The sequence below is a fragment of the Podarcis muralis genome, chromosome 8 (assembly GCF_964188315.1).
Source record: "Podarcis muralis chromosome 8, rPodMur119.hap1.1, whole genome shotgun sequence".
Lineage (NCBI taxonomy): Eukaryota > Metazoa > Chordata > Lepidosauria > Squamata > Lacertidae > Podarcis > Podarcis muralis.
In genome coordinates this window covers 84,124,542-84,146,256 of record NC_135662.1, presented here as the reverse complement: position 1 = coordinate 84,146,256, position 21,715 = coordinate 84,124,542, and the positions used below count along the sequence as shown (strand labels likewise).

The 21,715-nt window shown below is 44.8% G+C and overlaps 1 protein-coding gene and 1 long non-coding RNA gene across 2 annotated transcripts; both read right to left on the bottom strand.

The window, feature by feature from the left end:
- Nucleotides 1-237: 237 nt before the first annotated feature.
- Nucleotides 238-21,633, bottom strand: SRD5A1 (steroid 5 alpha-reductase 1). The gene is made up of 5 exons (XM_028738072.2): nucleotides 21,122-21,633; nucleotides 10,804-10,970; nucleotides 10,175-10,276; nucleotides 6,838-6,988; nucleotides 238-3,587 (listed from the first exon to the last, which is right to left on the bottom strand). Exons 1-5 carry the CDS (start codon nucleotides 21,454-21,456, stop codon nucleotides 3,521-3,523), a joined length of 822 nt encoding a protein of 273 aa, XP_028593905.2. The 5' UTR covers nucleotides 21,457-21,633; the 3' UTR covers nucleotides 238-3,520.
- On the bottom strand, nucleotides 16,904-21,107 carry LOC144328752 (uncharacterized). Its single transcript, XR_013394053.1, has 2 exons — nucleotides 20,970-21,107; nucleotides 16,904-17,696 (listed from the first exon to the last, which is right to left on the bottom strand). It is a non-coding gene; the product is annotated as an uncharacterized LOC144328752 (long non-coding RNA).
- Nucleotides 21,634-21,715: the final 82 nt, after the last annotated feature.

The following is a 21,715-nucleotide window of genomic DNA, read 5'->3' as shown; positions in this document are numbered from 1 at the left end:
ATTATTATTATTATTATTATTATTATTATTATTATTATTATTATTATTATTATTATATTTGTTACTCTGCCAGTGTCACGAGGTGTATGTCTGAACCTATGTGCATGTCCACAACACCCGTGTCTTCAACATACAGCTCTGAGAGGATTAAGACCTTTCGTGTGGGGTCTGTACATGAATCTGTTGAACATCAGTGCTTTAACCCTTACGCCTAATAAAGAAGTTCACACAACAAAGGAATGAAGATTGGTTTATTATGTGGAATGAAGATAAGACGGGGTATACAGAGGCTGCTTCTGACAGCAAGGTTATACATATATCCGAGCAGCACATATATTCATTTTTTTTACCAATTATATTTTATTACATTTCAACATTTCTAACCTATACAATCAAAACACAATTTCGTCTTTTCTCCTATTTTTGTCAACATCCCACCCCTTTTCCCACAGAGTAGCTCCGTCTTTCCTCCTGCTACCACTAGATGGGACAACCTACTGCAAATTACCGTATTTTTCGCTCTATAAGATGCACCAGACCACAAGACGCACCTAGTTTTTGTAGGAGGAAAACAAGAAAAAAAAATATTCTGAATCTCAGAAGCCAGAACAGCAAGAGGGATCGCTGCACAGTGAAAGCAGCGATCCCTCTTGCTGTTCGGGCTTCTGGGATAGCTGCGCAGCCTGCATTCGCTCCATAAGATGCACACACATTTCCCCTTTTTAGGAGGGAAAAAGTGAGTCTTATAGAGCAAAAAATACGGTAAATCTCTACACGAAGTGTCTTTCAGCGCGGGGGAGGGGGGGATCCACAAATAAAGTAAACTTCCTGACTCCATTCCTGCCCCCAACCATGACGGGAAAGAAAATCTCTGGCTATGACACCAAAAATAATTGTGACAGAAAAGGCAACACATCTCTCTGACCAAATTTTGGGCATGTGTGACATGGATTCTCAAAGAGGCTGCTTTTAGCTACTGCAAGCGGCCGCATGGCAGTCGTGTAGGGTGGCAGATAAGCCTTGCTTTTAATATTATTGATTTATTTCATTTAAATAATGCATATACTACAACAGTCTCTGTGGTTTACAAAGATACAGTGAAAAAAGTTCTAATCAGAACTGTAAAACTAAACCTCGGTTAAGATGCCTGCCAGAATAACTAGCTCAACAGTTCAACAGTTTCTCGTGTGCTCTTCTCTTATAACACGCATGGATTGGCTTCATGCGGCGTAAATGCCTCTGCCATCTTCCAAGCTACTGAGTCCTCACTTTTGTCTGCCCAGAGAAAGGTCTTTACCTTTGGCTTCAGCCATCCCAAGTGTCAATCTAATGGTCAATATCTTTAGGCATCGCTCTTCAGTTGTCACCTTCTAGGTAGCAGCAAGTTTTTTTGAAGTCCCTCATCAACACCCTGAGCTCTTCTTGGTGATTTGTTCCTAGGCAGTCAGCAGCACATAACATGCTTACACATAAGTAATCCCTACTGATTTAAAGGAGACTTGCCCCTTAGCAAATGTGCATAGGATTGTAGCCCTACAGTTCAACCGCATACATGCCCATTCCGTATCAAATGCCCTTGGGTTGCATCCATTGGGTTGGGTCATTCCATATCAAGTATTTAGCACACTTGTTGAATGATCCGAACTAAGTTTAAATCAAACATTTTATTTATCTCGTCCCGTTTTTGAGTTATGGTTTGGAATTAAAAAATAAAATAAAAACGACAATTTTGGCCTTGCTGAAATACGCAAAAACCTTAACAGCTCAGCCAAGAATTTAGAGATTTCAAAATTAAAAATACCAATCTCTTCAGAATTTCGTGGGCTTGAAAACGATATGTCACATGATGGGACTTCCTTTACATTTTAAAGTTACAAAATTTAAAAAGTGGTTAAAAAAATTAACATAATTAAAAATTTCCAATAAGTATATTCATTATTTAATATACTTCTATGAGCTACCTGCAAATTTTGATCTTGATATCTCAATGGGATCACTTTTTTAAAGAAATAACACAACACAAAACGTTTTGTACATACATGTCTGCCTTATTGGGTTCTGTTTAGGATAAATGGTTCTTCTTGGAGTAAAATATAACAGAATAAAGAAGACTTCAAATTATAATACCAGTTACTTTAGGCATTTCTTTAGAAAGTTACTCAGTTAAAAGGTATCTGAAAAGTTATTCAGGCTTCTTAAAAAAATAAATAATGGTGTGCCAAAGCATATAATAGAATTAACGCTTTGAAAGAATTCCTATTAGTACTTCATTTCATGAACATCACAGCAAAAAGCTTTATTTTCTGTCTTTCATCCCTGAGAGAAGGAAGCTAGTGAGTTTCCCAAGGACCTGCTGCTTCCTCTGCAAAGCACCCGAAAAAAGCCAGAGGTGATTTACCCTGTAGGCCTTGGCACTCCATGCCCAAAGACACCCATCTACTCTCCTTTTTGAGGAGTATTAAGCTTTTTTGAGGAGAGGTAATAAGAGTTAAGGCTGAGTTAAAACTTAAGTTGTTTGGGAAGGGTGCCATTTAACACTACAGTGGTGCCCCGCAAGACGAATGCCTCGCAAGACGGAAAACCCGCTAGACGAAAGGGTTTTCCGTTTTGGAGGTGCTTCGCAAAACGAATTTCCTATGGGCTTGCTTCGCAAGACGAAAATGTCTTGCGAGTTCCTGCAGGGTTCCCCCCCCCCTTTCCCCAAGCCGCTAAGCCGCTTATCAGCTGATCCGCTAAGCCGCTTAACAGCTGATCCGCTAAGCCGCTTAACAGCTGATCTGCTAAGCCGCTTATCAGCTGATCTGCTAATCCCGCTAAACCGCTAATAGCGCTAATCCGCTAATGGGCTTGCTTCGCAAGACGAAAAAACCGCAAGACGAAGAGAATCGCGGAACGGATTCTTTTCGTCTTGCGAGGCACCACTGTACTGGCCTGCTATTGTTTATATTATTATATTGTATTGTATTGTATTGTATTGTATTGTATTGTATATTTTTGCTCCTTGTCTTTCATTAATGGTGAACTAAGTGACACTTGGAATAGGCCCAATGAAACCAATGAACGTAAAAATCGATTTATTCCAGTGGGTCTGCTCCAAGAATGACAACCACCCTATATTTCTAATTTAGTCTGTTAACTGCCTGGAATTCTTAAAAGTAGAAAAGCAGTCGGAAGTATATAATAATAAGTATATAATAATTACCTAGGTTAAGGTTTCAGCATCTTTTGGAAACCTAGTAAGGGGCCTTTTCCTTCGAGAAAGTTAAGAAAGTTACTTAGAGAACATTAAGTTGAGGTATAACGAGCTCGTAAAGAGTTACGGTATAGCACCTATAATTCAAAAATACTTTATAATGGAAAATGTCCCTGTTGCATCATTAAGCACAGTATTTGCATTGCCAGAAGTGCCCTGGTGGGTATTCAGAGGCTCCGTTTAGCCAACGTTTATTGAACATTAACTTCTCTTATTCGTCATAGCAGCAGCTATTGCTCAGAATCAGCAGGAAATGTGAGGAAGAGCTCAGTAGATAAATGGAATCAGAATTTTCCTGGAGCGGGGATAGTCTTCAAACTTGTTGAGGTACCACCTGAAGGAGAAGAAGCAGAAGTGAGGAGTACTGTTTGGCTCAAATTGCATAAAACTAGAACATTACCACCTTTCATATATCTGGAATGAGGCCCAGGCATGTTCTTAAATCTTCATAAATACAAATACATTTCTTAACTGCCTCAGTAAGAACAGGAAAAGCCAAATTTACCGTATTTTTCGCTCTATGGGACGCCCTTTTTCCCCTCCAAAAATGAAGGGGAATGTGTGTGCGTCCTATGGAGCGAATGCAGGCTCCTTGGCTTCAGTGATAGCAACGCGAAGCCTCCAAAGCGCAGAGGGAGCGCTCCCTCCACGCTCCGGAGGCTTCGCGTTGCTCGGTGTGTACCAACCCCTCTCGCTCTCCAGGCTTCAGGGATAGCAGTCTGAAGCCTGCGGAGCGAGGCAGGAACTTGCGCTGCGCTCTGAAGGCTTCAGGTTCCTTTTCCGGAAGCCGGGAGAGCAAGACTCTCCTGGCTTCAGCGAAAGGAACCCGAAGCCTTTGGAGCGCAGCGCGAGTTCCCGCTGCGCTCCAAAGGCTTCAGGTGGCTATCAGCGACGCGCCTGTCATGCGAAGCCGGAGGAGGAACAGAAGGGACTCCTCCTGTTCCTTCTCCAGCTTCGCTGAAGGGCGCTGCACCTTCTCCCTCTCTGCGCAGCACCTCTCCTGTGAAGAGAGGGAGAATTGCGCAGCACCCCTTCAGCGACGCGCCTGTCCTGGAAGCCAGAGGAGGAACAGAAGGGTCTCCTTCTGTTTCTTCTCCAGCTTCGCTGAAGGGGCGCCACGCAGTTCTCCCTCTCAGAGAGGGAGAACTGCGCAGCGTCCCTTCAGCGACGTGCCTGTCCTAGCCTCTGCCTTAGCCCTGCGCAGCCTCTTTGGGCAGGGGGAGCCTTCATCCCGCTGCCCTGAAGAGGCTTGGCGTGGTTATCCCAGAAGCCAGAACAGCCACACGGTATCCCAGAAGCCAGATCCCTCTTGCTGTTCTGGCTTCTGGGATTCAGAATAATTTTTTCTTGTTTTCCACCTCCCAAAACTAGGTGCGCCCTATGGTCTGGTGTGCCCTATGAAGTGAAAAATACGGTATGTTAGAACCCAAATTCGTGTAGAACAGGTTATTTACAGAGTAAGCAACTTGATAACAATGCAATTGTTATTTAATTATTACATTTCTGTATCGCCGTATGTAGGTTTTTAAGTAGTTTACAAAGTTAACGCACCAAAGTGAAAACAATATATTTGAGATATATTTATTCTAGGACCTGTTCTAGTTCTGATTGTAATGTTTTAAACTATTTTTTAATGTTGTATTTTACATTGTTGTGACCCACCCTGGGACTCTGTGGTGAAGGGCAGGTAATAAATCTAATATCTTTCTTTAAAAACACCCAAGCATAAAAGTGGCAGGTACCAACACAGTTAAAAGTCGGTTTAAAATACACACAGGTCTCACTATCCGAACACAATGCATTCTTGGGAAATAGTTTGTTAGGCGAGCATTAACAATAACGATTCCCACTGATTCCTATGGGGAAATTTAATGCATTCCCAACATTGGAATTTTGGCCCTAAAAGGTTGAAAAGCCTTGTAAAATCCCTGGAAAAGCCCCTGAAACCTTGCAAAAAGCAAACAAGGAAGGGGAAAACACTCATCTATTTGTCCAATCTCTCCCCTTGCCTCCCTTCCTCTCAAAATGGCTGTTATGGATCAGTAAAACACAAAAAAGTAAGCCTTGTTTTAAGGCTGCTTATTTGTTTACAAGGGACGTGGGTGGCGCTGTGGGTTAAACCACAGAGCCTAGGACTTGCCAATCAGAAGGTCAGCGGTTCGAATCCCCGCGATGGGGTGAGCTCCCGTTGCTCAGTCCCTGCTCCTGCCAACCTAGCAGTTCAAAAGCACGTCAAAGTGCAAGTAGATAAATAGGTACCGCTCCAGTGGGAAGGTAAACGGCATTTCCGTGCGCTGCTCTGGTTCGCCAGAAGTGGCTTAGTCATGCTGGCCACATGACCCGGAAGCTGTACGCCGGCTCCCTCGGCCAATAAAGCGAGATGAGCGCCGCAACCCCAGAGTCGGTCATGACTGGACCTAATGGTCAGGGGTCCCTTTACCTTTACTACTTGTTTACAATAATATATTCAGATCCAGGTACAGTGGTACCTTGGGTTACATACGCTTCAGGTCACAGACTCCACTAACCCAGAAATAGTACCTCGGATTAAGAACTTTGCTTCAGGATGAGAACAGAAATTGTGCTCTGGCAGCACGGCAGCAGCAGGAGGCCCCATTAGCTAAAGTGGTGCTTCAGGTTAAGAACAGTTTCAGATTAAGAACAGACCTCCGGAACGAATTAAGTACTTAAACCGAGGTACCACTGTATTTGGATATCTGAATCTGGTGTGTATAGGCGAGGTTAGAGTACTAATTCCTCTTGTTTGGATAAATGAATTTTCATACAATGAGTTTTTGGATAGCACGACCTGTATATAATCAAGACAGTTAAAATGACTGGTTTTTTGTTTGCTTTTTAAAGTCTTTGCCTGACACTTAAAAAGTTGGTGCCAAGTGAATTCTTCCAGCTGGGCCACCAAGGCCACAAATCAGTAGCATGGATTTATCAAGAATAACCCAGATTTGTGTCTGGATTAAGTTTACCTTGTTATTGGTTGGGTTACTGAGTTAGCGGACTGTGGGAATGTAACTTATCTTGATTTCAGGAAAACAAGGTTCCACATAATATTTAGGTTATCAAACTGGTTAAATTCAAGCTGGATGATAATACAATCAGGATGATTTAGAGCTGGTTGGGAAATCATGCTCAAAGAGTACTCACAATGCTTCCTCATCAAACCTGAGGCAAGTTTCAAATGGGGTGCTACAAGATTCAACCTGGGCCCAATACTTCAACATTTTTATCAATGACTTAGATGTGGTGCTGTCCAGATGTTTTGGACTACAGTTCCCATAAGTCCCAATCAGCATGGCTGCTCTGTCTGGGGCTGATGGGAATTTTAATGCAAAACATCTGGAGGGCAAGGTGAATAACTGAAGGGCCTGTTAATGATGATTTAAACCAGCTCAATATTTAGCTTCCCTGTCACTTTCCTTAGCAAATATAGATAATAAACCTATGTTCTATGTCCATACAAAGAAGGGGGGGACCTTAAGTTTGGTTTATCACAGAAAAACAAATATGTATGTATTAAAAACTCCCACATGAAAATTCAAGAGAAATCCGAATTTCTGAAAACTTACTGATGATGCATTTGTGCCCTTCTTCCTAATATCAAGAATGTACTAACAGCAAAAGCAGCGCTTTCCAAGGTACAGGCTGCAAGAGCAAATCCACACCATTCAAGAATCTCTCCAAAGTAGTTGGCTCCAGTCACATATTCAAACATTCCTCCTGTAGAACAAAACGTAGTAGCAATTAATGCTCTGACAGTTTTAAGTCATTGTAAATCCGAAAGTACTGGGAGTTAACCAGTTGTAAAACAACTAATTTTAGCTACTTCTAGCAATATTGATGTTACATTAATTAAGTCCTGGTTTCCAGCCAGGTCCCAATCGCTTCCATGGGCAAGAGAAGTAAGTTAGACACTTGCCAGAGGGGAGCTGTTTTCTCAGAACAAGATTTTAGGAAGAGAGAAAGAACTAAATCTTTGTTGTTGTTGCTCCAAGACACGAGAAGTCAGATCCTAAATGAGGATTTGAGGTTCCTCTTCCTGGTGCTCCCCCCAAAATATCCGCAACTCTGGTCTACTAGGATCTAGTACTGGGAGAAAAGGATGGACCTTGGGCAGCTCCCCATCATTCTGGGTGGCATCCTGTACTTTGCGAGTCTCTTAATTCTTTCTTCCAATTCTTCAATGTCATCCAGAGCTTCATGGTCAAATGCATCTGTGCTTGCAAGTAGGTCTCAAGCTGAGCAAGACCAGGCTGCTGGAGTACATGGTAGCTACATCCAGATCCTCTGAGAAAACAAACTCTTGATTTAGCCCTTGTAGCAGACAAATTTGACTCAGGTGTGGTCGTTTCCGTTTCTTGGCCGCTGCTTTTGTCAAGAGACGATAGCTCGAGTCGGAGCTAGAGGTGAAGCTAAACACAAGGTGGTTCCTTGCACCCTTTTGGTTTCCGTTACAAAAAGAAGCAGTGGTTTGCATGATGATCCAGATCGAGATTGTGGCAGCATGGGGGAATAGGGAGGAATGTTTGGGTCTGTTGGGACGTTAGGGCTGGCCTAGCAGGGAAAATAGCCAGAGGCATTGGTGGCATGGGTTGGTAGGGGAAGGGTGGGCCAAGAGGGCCACTGGATCATACAGCACTCTTACAAATTGGTTCAACTATGCCTTCACGTGGGAGCCCCTCCCCACCTTCTCAGGTGTGGTGCTAGGCCTAGGCCTTAGATTTTTACTCACGGCTTCCAAATCTTAATTTTTCCAGAGAAATTGGTCGCTCACAATCGCCGGACTTTGGAGCTTCGCGCAATGAAGAAAGCGAGTCGATTCAACAGTACCCATGTCTCCAACCCCGATCGCTCTCAGGGCTCTTACTAGAGCTTACTGGGGAGCAGGGGAGTCGCTCAGGGTACCCGCCGGAACACCAGGTCCTCAGAATGCTCAATCTGAGGTTTTTTTCGGGGTTCCGCAATGCTCTCGCAGTCACCCCAATCTTCAAAGCGCCGGGGCTCTTTCAGCCGAAAGAGCTCCCGTCCGCCATTAATTGGGCGACCAACCGGAAGTCTCCCTCCCCACCTTCTCAAGCGTGGTGCTAGGCCTAGGCCTTAGATTTGAACCTGTGATCCCCAGCATATGAAACCTGAGCTGTTCCCCCACCCCCGACATGGGCTCCTTCTGAAGCCCATGTGATCTCAGTGCACGTATTTGAGTCTTGAGGGAGCTGGGCAAAAGCAAAATGCCCTATCGGGAAGTCCTCTTTTTTTGCTTGGTATCGCTGTTGCTGGTCAGGCATGGAAAACAGGAGGGGAGGCCATATTCCACTTCCCCATAATGGGGACTGTATTCACATCTCCAGCTGTTTGGTGAGCTGATAAGAGAGTATTGCTGTCAGCGTGTGGGTTGGACTTTTCTTTTGAGGGTGGGTGTGCAATTTCCCAGGGGGTGGGGTGGGGGTAAATAAACCCTCTCCAAACCTCTCTGGATTATTATTTACTATTTTGTATTTTAATATGGCTGTACATTCCTCTGGAAGCCCTCTTGGGTGAAAAACAACCTATACAATTTAATTCAAAGGAATTATTTTTTTAGCAGTACAGTGGTACCTCGCAAGACGAATGCCTCGCAAGACAAAAAACTCGCTAGACGAAAGGGTTTTTTGTTTTTTGAGCTACTTCGCAAGACGATTTTCCCTATGGGCTTGCTTCGCAAGATGGAAAGGTCTTGCAAGTTTGTTTCCTTTTTCTTAACACCGTTAATACAGTTGCGACTTGACTTCGAGGAGCAACTCATAGAACGCGGTGTGGTAGCCTTTTTTGAGGTTTTTAAAGACTTTGGTGATTTTTGAAGCTTTTCCAAAACTTTCCCGACACCGTGCTTCGCAAGACGAAAAAAATCGCAAGACGACAATACTCGTGGAACGAATTAATTTTGTCTTGCGAAGCACCACTGTAAATCCCAGAATGAAGACAGAGTAACCATGTACGGCTCGTTTGGACAAAATAGCCCTGAAACTGAGTGAACTTGCATCATGCCCTTGGCAAAGAAATGGGATGCTCAGGAATTCACGGCTGTAATCCGCAGTACTGGGAAATGTGTGCCTGCCTCCATCAAATGCATGCTGTACCGAAAATGTTGCGTTTTAGCTAAGGCACGTTCCCCGCAGGGGCACAGCTTGAAACTGCCTCTCCATGTTTCTCAAGAAGCTAGGAGGGAAAGCCTGGTGTTTCCTTTGCATATAAACCTACAGGGTCTTTACCTTGCGAGGGGCATCGGGGGGGGAAAGTAAGGTGACAATGCTGCTGGCTGATTGGTGCTTTCCAAGCACAGCTGCGCATGGAGCGGATCACAGACAATGTCGCCATTGATAAGGAGCTGCATGGTTGCTAAGCACCGCGTGGCAAGACTGGTTGCTATTTCTGCATTTGCATTTCATTAAATGCTGTTGAATTTCTGCTGAGTGAGGATGGTGGTGGTGGGAGACAGACTTGGCTTGCACTTTTGCAAGCAGCAGAGGTAGTAACCACCTTGTCAAGACTGTAGCACTGGGTTACCTTCCAACCAGTTCCATATACTTAACTTGCATGGAAATTAAATGGGATTTGAGCACAGGGAAAAGTGATGCAGTCCCAGAGCTTTTACTGTCAATAAAGCGGGTGTCTCAGCAATAGCTAAAGAGATTTTCAAAAGGGGAAAATCTGTTTTATTGTGTTCTTTAAAAAACACCTGCTTCATGAGCGCAGGAATTTATATATAAGAAAAAACACTTCTACTCTTTTTGAATCCACTTCTGCGACAAGCAACTTGCAACGCAAGTTGGGTCTCTGGGACCCTTACTGTTAGAATGCTTCATTATAAAATAATTTAAGTTTCAATGACACATTTGCAGCATAGGATTTCGATGACACATTACTCACCTCTTGGTATCTTGTAGCCCGTTTCCCCTGGTTTTCTGAGATTCCTCAAAATATTATCAGAATGCACATTAATCAGCAGGCCACTTAGCCACCCTGAAAAACCTGAAAATATATTGGAATGCTGGTTTAGAAACACAACCTTAAAGGAAAAAAGTTATGAGAATGCACCACAAGATGTCTGTATCCGTTCTGCTTGCTTCATGATGTTCTGTACAAGGTCGCTCGCACGGCCACAAAATTACCCGTGTGTTCTGATCAGTGCTAGGCACAATTTCCCCTGTATTAAAGTTAGTGGAACATTTTACTCTCACGTTTACAAAACACACATATCTTCCTACATCGGGCCTGAGAACAACAAACAGGCATCCTCTCTATAAATATGGGGATAACAGCAGTCTTTCTTCCATTGGGCTACTTTTCCAATTCGAAAGTGGGGTTCACTCAGCGGCAGTACTCCAGAAGGTAGCATCTCGACCCAAAGGAAAGAGAAAACAAAGCCTGACAGCTTCCACTTTAGCACAGTAAAATAGCTCCTATCAAGCATTCTGAGTTGCAAAGGCTCAACTGGAACCATCGCCAACGGCTGCACTTGAAAATCTGTGACGTATTTAGTACCTAAGGTTACTCACCTAGAACGAAGCGCAGTACTGTTGGCCAATCTGAACAGTATTCCGCATAGTTACTCAAACTCCGGCCCTGCAGGTATCCATTATAAGCGCAGAAGACAAAAGCTAGCAAAAATGCAATGGCGGGTGTTGGCTTTCCTCCACGAATTAAGAAAGGAAAGATGAATGCCCTGGTATAAATGCAAAATTAAGGGTTTTAGTTAGTTTTAAACGTTACAGAAATGCAACACACACGCACAAAACTAAGCTCCAAGCTTATTGAAAACAGAATCCCTTTTAAGCAAATTGTGCAGTAGGCATAAAGTAATTTTGACCATTGTGACCAGTAGCCACTGTTGGTGTCTTGCAACTTTGACCTGTTGCAGGACCTTAGCCAGACCTTAGCAGAGCATACGCAGAGTTCCAGAAAGCAATCAGTTGCAGGCAGGATGGACGAAGCAGAAACAAATGCTGCTACTAGTAACTTGATTACTTAGATGTGTTTATTATGTACAGCTATGGTCTTCCCAGTAGTGATGTATGGAAGTGAGAGCTGTCCCATAAAGAAGGCTGATCGCCGAAGAATTGATGCTTTTGAATTCTGGTGCTGGAGGAGACTCTTGAGAGTCCCATGGACTGCAAGAAGATCAAACCTCTCCATTCTGAAGGAAATCAGCCCTGGGTGCTCACTGGAAGGACAGATCGTGAAGCTGAGGCTCCAATACTTTGGCCACCTCATGAGAAGAGAAGACTCCGTGGAAAAGACCCTGATGTTGGGGAAAGATGGAGGGCACAAGGAGAAGGGGACGACAGAGGACGAGAGGGTTGGATACTGTTCTCGAAGCTACCAGCATGAGTTTGACGAAACTGCGGGAGGCAGTGGAAGACAGGAGTGCCTGGCGTGCTCTGGTCCATGGGATCACGAAGAGTCGGGACATGACTAAACGACTAAATAACAACATTATGTACAGCAGACTCTACAAGTTACTATATACAGGAACAGATACACGGATCTTAACTAGCTCTCTCTTAACAAAACCAAACGACTCTCGGAAACACCACACTGACCAACAAAACACATTCCAGTCAGTAGGACATAAATCATTATGCCTGTGTGAGACCTTATGGTAGAGCTGCCTCCAAGGTCCCATATCTCTTCTTTGCTCAGTCTTGGCTGTTGGGCAACTTTTAATTGACTTTGTGTGAAGCTGCACATAGAGGAAAAATCCCAACAGCCACAGGTATCTTCTTTAAATTGTATAGTCCATTTCAAAGCCTCCATATCTTAGGGATGCAAATTCCACAGTTTAAACCAAATTCCATAGTTTAAATGTAAAAATGCATTTCATTCTGTCTGCCCCGAAATTCCTACTATAGTCGTACCTTGGTTTTCGAACAACTTAGCTCCCAAACGTTTTGGCTCCCGAACGCTGCAAACTGTTCCGTTTTGAGAACTATTTTTGGAAGCCAAACATCCAACGGGGCTTCTGATTGGCTGCAGGAGCTTCTGCCAACCTAGCAGTTCGAAAGCATGTCAAAGTGCAAGTAGATAAATAGGTACCACTCCGGCGGGAAGGTAAACGGCGTTTCCATGTGCTGCTCTGGTTCGCCAGAAGCGGCTTAGTCATGCTGGCCACATGACCCAGAAGCTGTACGCCGGCTCCCTCGGCCAATAAAGCAAGATGAGCGCCACAACCCCCGAGTCGGCCACGACTGGACCTCATGGTCAGGGGTCCCTTTACCCTTTATATGTGAGCACACCCCGTTTCCACCAATCCCCTCCACAAATGGAGGCTCTCTATGCCATATCCCAGACTGTTCCAGGCTGAGAGGGGAGAATGGGTGTGATCCTGCTCTCCTCTCCATAATTTCCCTAATCCACGGTTTTAAAATGCCTGAAAAGTGCACACAACTGTTACCAGTGCCCTCAGCTTCCTCATTATTGGCATCTTCGGTGTAAACCTGGGCTGTAGTGCAAAAAAGTGCATTCTTGATGTTTTCCTGGCTACGAAACCCAAGTAAAAAGCCACCCTTGGTTCAGAAATGTAATCCTTGGGGTGAGACATCAAAGCAGAAGCAGCCTGAGACCCGAGGAGAATGTCCATCACCCAAACAAGATGACCCTGGGGATTTGAGGTTTTGCTTATGACAGTGTGAAACGCCCCCCACCCAGAGAACTCACAGCAAGTCCCTTGGGGAGAAGGAGGAAATTTCCAGTGTTCCAGAGGGTTTCTTTCCCCCCAAATAACGACAAGCTGCAAAAACTTGAAAAGCAAAAGAAAGCCTCTTTTGGTTTGAGTGGCCTCCCTTTTCAGACTCACCAGGCAGCAGCCATCTTTATTTACCGTATTTTTCGCTCTATGATATGCACTTTTCCCCTCCTAAAAAGTAAGGGGAAATGTGTGGGCGTCTTATGGGGCGAATGCAGGCGAGAGGCTCTGCTCAGCGCTCCCTTTAAAGAGCCGCGTGGAGCGTGTGTGCGGCTCTTGGGGGCTTTTCCCCGAGGAGGGAGAAGGGCTACCCTCCTCCCTCCTCGGGGAAAACCCCCAAGAGCTGCACACACGCTTTGCATGCTCTTTAAAGGGAGCACGGCTCTTGGGGGATCCTTCCTCCCGCTGCCCGGGAGAGGCTAGGTGTGGCTATCCCATACGCCAGAACAGCAAGAGGCTATCCTAGAAGCCAGATCCCTCTTGCTTTTCTGGCTTCTGGGATTCAGAATTTTTTTCTTTCTTGTTTTCCCCCTCCAAAAACTAGGTGCATCTTATGTTCTGGTGCGTCTTATAGAGTGAAAAATACTTGTTTTTGTCCTGCTTTTCAGCATCTCCCAAAGAAACTCACTTCAAGCCATATTCCATCATCTGTGCACGAGGCAGCAGCAGGTGAGGCAGGGCTGCCATAGGGTATTGTGAAGGCCACCCTGCTCTGACATGGATCAGAACAGAGAAGGACGCAAGCGAGAGGGTGCATGTGGATGTCAGCACTGCCCTTGCCCCTGTAATGCGCTGCATGCTCATTAGCAACTGTCTGCAATGGGGAAGCCCCCTATGATCATGGAGGCTTCTGTTTGTTTTGAAACCCTGGTTTTTCCTGGCTTCTGAAAACCCTTGGGAGCCACCACAGTTCGTTAAAGCGTGGTGCTGATAACCACAGTTTGATCCCCATATGGGGCAGCTGCATTTCCAGGGTCTCATGGAAGCAGAATCCTTCACTGAAGATGTTTTTCCCCCAAAAAATTTTTTTTCCATTTTATAACACAAATAAAAAACACAAACAGAAAAGACAAACAATACAAACAAATTCTTGTCATATCCTTATTTTTCTAAACATTGTTAAGTGGGCTTCCCCAAGTCCCACCTATCTGATATTCATTTTACTTCATCTTTCACAGTATACATCTATCATAATTTCTAACCCTCTTTTTTTTTTATCACACTTAAAATAACTTCAAATTTTATCACTTATAAATAAGGTAAAGGTAAAGGTACCCCTGCCCGTACGGGCCAGTCTTGACAGACTCTAGGGTTGTGCGCCCATCTCACTCAAGAGGCCAGGGGCCAGCGCTGTCCGGAGACACTTCCGGGTCACGTGGCCAGCGTGACATCGCTGCTCTGGCGAGCCAGAGCCGCACACGGAAACACCGTTTACCTTCCCGCTAGTAAGCGGTCCCTATTTATCTACTTGCACCCGGGGGTGCTTTCAAACTGCTAGGTTGGCAGGCGCTGGGACCGAACAACGGGAGCGCACCCCGCCGCGGGGATTCGAACCGCCGACCTTTCGATCGGCAAGCCCTAGGCGCTGAGGCTTTTACCCATAGCGCCACCCGCGTCCCCACTTACAAATAATACTCTTTTAAAATACCCTATCTTCTACTTCTAACCCTACAGCCTATATCCACTTCCAAAGCTATTCTAAGGTTTAAATATTAACCTCCTCTGAAGTTGTTGTGCAAGTGACACATATTTCAGATTATAGTTTGTTTCCTCTCCAATCTGGGGAGGAATCAATCACGCACAGAACATTTCAACCACCAATCATTGAATGCAGATGCATTTCATCATACATGCATGTGCAAAGGACTCAGATGCCACTAGATTGTGTAGCCCGTAAAAGGCAGTCATGCACAGAACATTCTTTAGTCTTTGGAAATCATTTTATGTGTTGCATGTTACTCCTGACAGACCAGGGCTTAACCTTGATCTGATTACACATTCATGCATAGTTCTCAATGTACTCTTAGCTTAATCCTATGCATTCCACTAATAGGCTTGGTTCCAGATCAATGTAGTTAAAACCAATGGGCAAGTTAAGGTAAAGGTAAAGGGACCCCTGACCATTAGGTCCAGTCGTGACCGACTCTGGGGTTGCGGCGCTCATCTCGCTTTATTGGCCAAGGGAGCCGGCGTACAGCTTCCGGGTCATGTGGCCAGCATGACTAAGCCGCTTCTGGCGAGCCAGAGCAGCACACGGAAACACCGTTTACCTTCCTGCTGGAGCGGTACCCATTTTTCTACTTGCACTGGCATGCTTTCGAACTGCTAGGTTGGCAGGAGCAGGGACCGAGCAACGGGAGCTCACCCCGTTGCGGGGATTCGAACCACCGACCTTCTGATAGGCAAGTCCTAGGCTCTGTGGTTTAACCCACAGCGCCACCCGCAAGTTACTCATGGCTTATCTTGTCGCACTGATTTCAACCAGAATTTAGATCTACTCTATAGTAAAAGGTAAAGGTACCCCTGCCCGTATGGGCCAGTCGTGTCCGACTCTAGGGTTGTGCGCTCATCTCACTTAAGAGGCCGGGAGCCGGGATCTACTCTATAGTAGTTCTAGATTAGATTATAGATTATGGGTGTAGTGTGAATTTAATCTGGATTCCAATGTTCTGACTAAATGACGGAGTGCGTACGATTGCATCTTGTAGCAGCTGAAAGCTGGCTGGTTGAAATCCTGCAAATGAATTGCATGCAAGGCAGAGAACCTCAAAGTCTCTTTTGCAATGGGTTTTCCTAGTGTGTGAAGAGTTTTTAAACCCACAGACTTGAGTATTAAAGGAAAATAAGGTATTAAAGGAAAATAAGGTTAAAAGGTGTTAAGATAATTAAGGATAGAAAACAGGGGAAGATGGTAAGGAATTGCTGAAATAATTAATAGAAGTGGAATACAAAAAGGGAGGTGTGAGGAGGCCGTGGAAATATGGGAAAGAAAGATAAGATATTGGAAGTTTTTCCGTTTTTCTTCTTCTATCTTTTGATGTGTTTTTAAATTGTTTTTGTTTTGTTTTGTTAATTTTTATGTAGTGTTTGTGTATTATAATGTAGTTTTTTCTTTTTTTCTTCTTTTGTAAGTGTTTAAATTGTTGTAAAAGCAATAAATATTATTTTTTTAAAAAAACAGACTTGATTACTAAGCTTGGGGAGGGTCTTACGAGATCTCACAGGAACTCAGACAGTCCCACAAGATCGTGCAAGAACCTCCCAGAGCCTGTCCAATAGCATTCCAGAGTCGGGTAAGTAAGGTGAAGAGCTTACAAGCACTCTGCCTTCCTTGGAGCCATTTGTTAACTGGAGACCTAACTGGTTTCAGTGACGCAGAAGGCCAGCTGTGACCGTCCTTGAAGAAGAATAGCCTGTCATGCCCTGGTAACATCCAGATGAGATTATTGCAATGCATTGTACATGGGGCCATCTCTGAAGACTGTTCAGAAACTTCAATTACTTCAAACTACAGCTGTGAATAATAACTACAGTTCCCCTTTCATGACCACCCAAATCAGTTGCCACCTCACTCTAATGATAGGATTGGCACTGGGGAAGACAGCAAAAAAAGGTATCAAAACCCTCAGACTTATTTATGCAAAAGTAAGTTTTTGCTTCCCAGAATGCATTGCTGTCTAAGTATTTGAAAAGGTGTAATGGGCTTCAGCCCAATTTCTTTGTTAGAATAGATTTCACAGCATGCACTGCTGCATACATATTTTTGTATTTGCAGTTTGCTGCCTTTACGTTACTGAATAGTTGAGGTAGACACGCAGGCAAATTAGCTTTTATGGTGCAAGAACCTTGGGTCGTATTTACCTAAACACTGAATTTTGTGTGCTCACTGAAGCTTAAAAACAGAACGATACAGAGAAGATCATTAAGGTCCCTTTGTAATTATGGTGTAAATCTTTCCATATTTTTACAACTACATTTATAAAAAGCTATCGTTTGCACTTTGCCACACGTTTTTATGACTTTAAAAATGAATCATTTACTTGTAAGCGTTCATATTAACAGCAGCTTTAAAGCACAGCTTGTGATCAAATAACCCTGCTTTTGGTAACGTAAAGGATTCCACTTAGCTGAATAATACAAGATGAGAAGGAACTGGGTTTCTCCTTTAAGCTGTCCCCAATTCACAATGCTTACCTTACTCCCCCCCCCCAATTTTTTTTATTGGTTTTTACAATATTATAAACAAACAAACAAACAAACAAACAAGACAAACAAACATAACAAACATAAATCATAGCCTTATTGAAAATTACAGTTATTAACTTTGTTAAGTGACTTCCTCGCTTCCCCTTGGTTGAATTTCATTGCATGTCCTTTTAACGGTTTTCCAAATCCCAATTTTTATGAAATTTAACTTAAACATTAACATCCTTAAATCTTCACCTTATATAATTAAACATATCACTTAACATAAATAAAATCCTAAGCCTATTAAGTATCTGCAAGCTATTTCCGGTTAATTTAACTTAACAAATTTAACTAAATAATCATTAAATTTATTCCATTCTTCCTGATATTCCTCCTCCTTCTGGTCGCGGACTCTTCCGGTTAGGTCGGCTAGCTCCAAAAAGTCCATCATCTTCATCTGCCATTCCTCTACTGTTGGGACTTCTTGTGATTTCCAATTCTTGGCTAACAAAATTCTAGCTGCAGTTGTGGCATACAAAAACAATCTTAACATCTTTTTTGGGCAATTCCATACCTGTTATTCCAAGAAGAAAGGCCTCTGGTTTCTTAATAAATGTATATTTCAACATTTTTTTCCAATTCATTATAAATCTTCTCCCAGAAGTTCTATTTGGTGACCTTGGGGCAGGTCCACCACATATGATAAAAGGTACCCTCTTTTTCTTTACATTTCCAGCATAGATTATCACTGTTATGATATATCTTTGCTAATTTTACAGGGGTTAAGTACCATCTATACATCGTTTTCATAATATTTTCCTTTAACACCGTACATGCAGTGAACTTGACTCCTTTCCTCCACAACCTTTCCCAATCTTCAAACATTATATTATGTCCCACATCTCTTGCCCAATCCGTATTTCTCCTCTTTCATAATGTTAGAACCAACAGGCGTAACCTTGTTGTCCAATGAAGCTAAATACAGTCGTACCTTGGAAGTCAAACGGAATCCGTTTGATTTCCAAAAGGTTCGGAAACCAAAGCGCGGTTTCTAATTGGCTGCAGGAAGCTCCTGCAACCAATCGGAAGCCCCGTCGGATGTTCGGCTTCCAAAAATAGTTCGCAAACCAGAGCAGTCACTTCCTGGTTTGCAGCGTTCGGGAGCCAAAACGTTCAGGAACTAAGCTATTCAAAAACCAAGGTATGACTATAGTAGGAATTTCGGGGCAGACAGAATGAAAGGCATTTTTAAACAGCAAGTGGTTTAAACTATGGAATTTGCATCCCTAAGATGTGGAGGCTTTGAAATGGGCTATACAGTTTAATGGAAGAAGCTACCAGTAGATACTGGTCACAATGGTCAAATCAGGGGTCAGCAAACTTTTTCAGCAGGGGGCCGGTCCACTGTCCCTCAGACCTTGTGGGGAACCGGACTATATTTTGGGGGGAAATATGAACGAATACCTATGCCCCACAAATAACCCAGAGATGCATTTTAAATAAAAACATACATTCTACTCATGTAAAAACACAGATTCCCGGACCGTCCACGGGCTGGATTTAGAAGGCAACTGGACTGGATCTGGCCCTTAGTTTGCCTACCCATGCACTTCGTATACACACACACACACAGACACAAATGCTGGCAGCCACCAGCAATCTTTTAAAAGATATCAAACCAGAGGCAAACTTTTGAGTTTCACAGAACTTTTCCTCAGGCTGGATTTTAGACAAAGGATAAAGGAAAGAGAGACGAGGGCGGAAAAAACATGTCAAATGCTGTTTCAGAAAAGGCATAGTTTCAAATTGGATGTGGCAACTCTGTCCTGAGATTCCTGTATTCTAGGGACTTGATCACCCTTGGGATCCCTTCCGACTCCACAATGATATGATCCAATTACGGAGGGACCCACTTTTTAAAAAAACAAAGCGATGCCCTCCATTAGTGGCAGTATGGAGGACGCTCACTCACCACAGCTTGTCAAAAGCTATTTCGGAAGAGGCATTTCTCCATCAGCTGTATCATAGAACCGCAGTCAGAAGGGACCCCAAGGGTCATCTATCCCAACCCCCCTGCAATGCCAGCTCAAGCAAACGGCTCCTGCTGTCAGAACGTTTTTTCCTGATGTCCCCCCCCCACCCCCTTTTGCCGGGGTTGTTCCCATTCTTCCTCAGGCTGGATGATGCCTTTGGAAAAAAGCCGCCCTTGCCTGAGTTTGCTTAGCCCAGCAAAGAGAGCTTACCGTCTTAGCGCCACTGAGCAGGTACAGAACATATCAGTAGGCTAGTATTATTTATAAAGATTTGAGGTTATTACCCCTCTAATAGGGACACAGGTGGCGCTGTGGGTTAAACCACAGAGCCTAGGACTTGCTGATCAGAAGGTCGGCGGTTCGAATCCCTGCAACGGGGTGAGCTCCCGTTGCTCGGTCCCAGCTCCTGCCCACCTAGCAGTTAGAAAACACATCAAAGTGCAAGTAGATAGATAGGTACCGCTCCAGCGGGAAGGTAAACAGCGTTTCTGTGCGCTGCTCTGGTTCGCCAGAAGCAGCTTAGTCATGCTGGCCACATGACCTGGAAGCTGTACACCGGCTCCCTCAGCCAATAAAGCGAGATGAGTGTCGCAACCCCGTAGTCGACCACAACTGGACCTAATGGTCAGGGGTCCTTTTACCTTTATGAATTAAGTACTTAACCCGAGGTACCACTGTATTTATAAATATTTGAGTTTATTATTATCCGTTCCGGGTTGCTCAGCCATTGCTACTGTGTCCTGTCTTTTAGCAGATCAAGATGATCAGGTGACAGCAAAAACTGCAAGGTTTTTAGTGGGGGCGATTAGAATAATATCTACTATTTGATTATTGAACCCCCCCCCCATATGTATTTTCTACTGTTAAGTTTTTACCTCTATCTTCAGTACGTTTTATTTTACTATATTGCTATGGCTCGTGGCTGATGCAAATACTGATTCTTCTGATTCTGATTCAGTAGGACAGGTTTTCTGGGGGGGCAATTTGCTTCCCAGCACCATTTTTTTTGTCCTTCCGAAAACTTTGCACCCCCGTTGCCCGGATTTGCTTAGGTCCGCAAAAGGAGGTCGTTGGGTCACTGAACATGCCCCTATCTCACCATTAGCCCGGGGTCTTTTTTTGTGGGGGTGCACATGGCGGAGGGGTTTCCGCATCACTTTTCCCCCCCTTTGCACTTCTAAAAAAAAGACAAAAAAAAAAAAAAAAAACCATGCTGATGATTCGCTTTTGTGCATGGTGGTTGTTGCCCATTCTGGTTAGGAAAAGAGTGCACCCTCCCGAAGATTGATTCTTCAATCTTTGATTATTGAACCCCCCCCCAAAAAAAATGTATTGTGCATGGTGGTGGTCGCCCCTTCTGGTTTTTTTTTTTAATGTAGATTTTTATTAAGAATTTTTTATAACAACAAAAACAAAACACAACAATACAATAACCACAACAGACAAAACATAACATGTATAATTTCATATTTCATTTTCTTATACCTTACTTCCCCGACTTCCTCATGCTTCCCTTCTGTATTCCAATTTCTAACCAATTAATCAGCAAATCTTCTCGTATTTTTATTTAATTTAATCTTATATATTTTCTTTGTCTTAACCATTACCGCTAGCAACCAATTACTCACTAATCCAGCATCATTTTAACCTGGTCGCCCATTCTGGTTAGGAAAGGGTGCACCCTCCCGAAGATTGATTCTTCAATCTTTGATTATTGAAAACCCCCCAAAAAATGTATTTTCTATTGTTAAGTTTTTACCTCTATTTTCAGCACGCCGATTTCATCCAGCCGGAGGAAGAAGGGAACAACCCCGGCGGGGAATCCGCTGCCGGGCTCCTTCCCCGGGTCCTCCAGGTCCGGGGAAGGCCAACCCCCCCCACCCCCACCGCACCTGCGCCGGCCGTGCTCACCTGTACGTGTAATGGATGCCGAAGAGGGCCAGGAGGAAGCGGTTGGGCCAGAAGCCGAGCCGGGCGCCGTCGCTGCCCCAGACCAGCCCCATCGGCACGAGCAAGGCGGGCGCCTCCTGCAGCGCCCAGGCCACCTTGGCCGGGATGGGCGGCCCGTAGGCGGACGAGGCGTAGCGCCCGTAGGGGATCTTCAGGTAGCGGGTGGCCAGCATGGCCAGCGCCATGCTGCCCACCATCCCGTAGCTCATCCCCTCCAGCAGCCGCTGCTCCTGCGGGCCGGAGACGCGCCGCCAAAAGGCCCTCGAGCAGCGCAGCGCCCAGGCCGACGTCTCCATGGCGCCCGGCGGCGCGGCTCAGCTCTGCGCGCCCGGGAGCCGGCGGGGGAAGAAAAGGGGAGCCGGCCCCGGACCCCTCCCCGCCGCCAGGCCAACCCCGCGGGAAGAAGGTGTCCGGGCGGGGGCTCCGGGCGTGGCCATCCCCGCCCAGGACGCCGCGCCCGCCCAGGGCACCGCCGGCACCCAGCGAGCGAGTGGCCGAGCGGGCGCGCGGCGTCACAAGGGCGGGCGGGACGCGCGAGCGCGGGAGCCAGGCCGG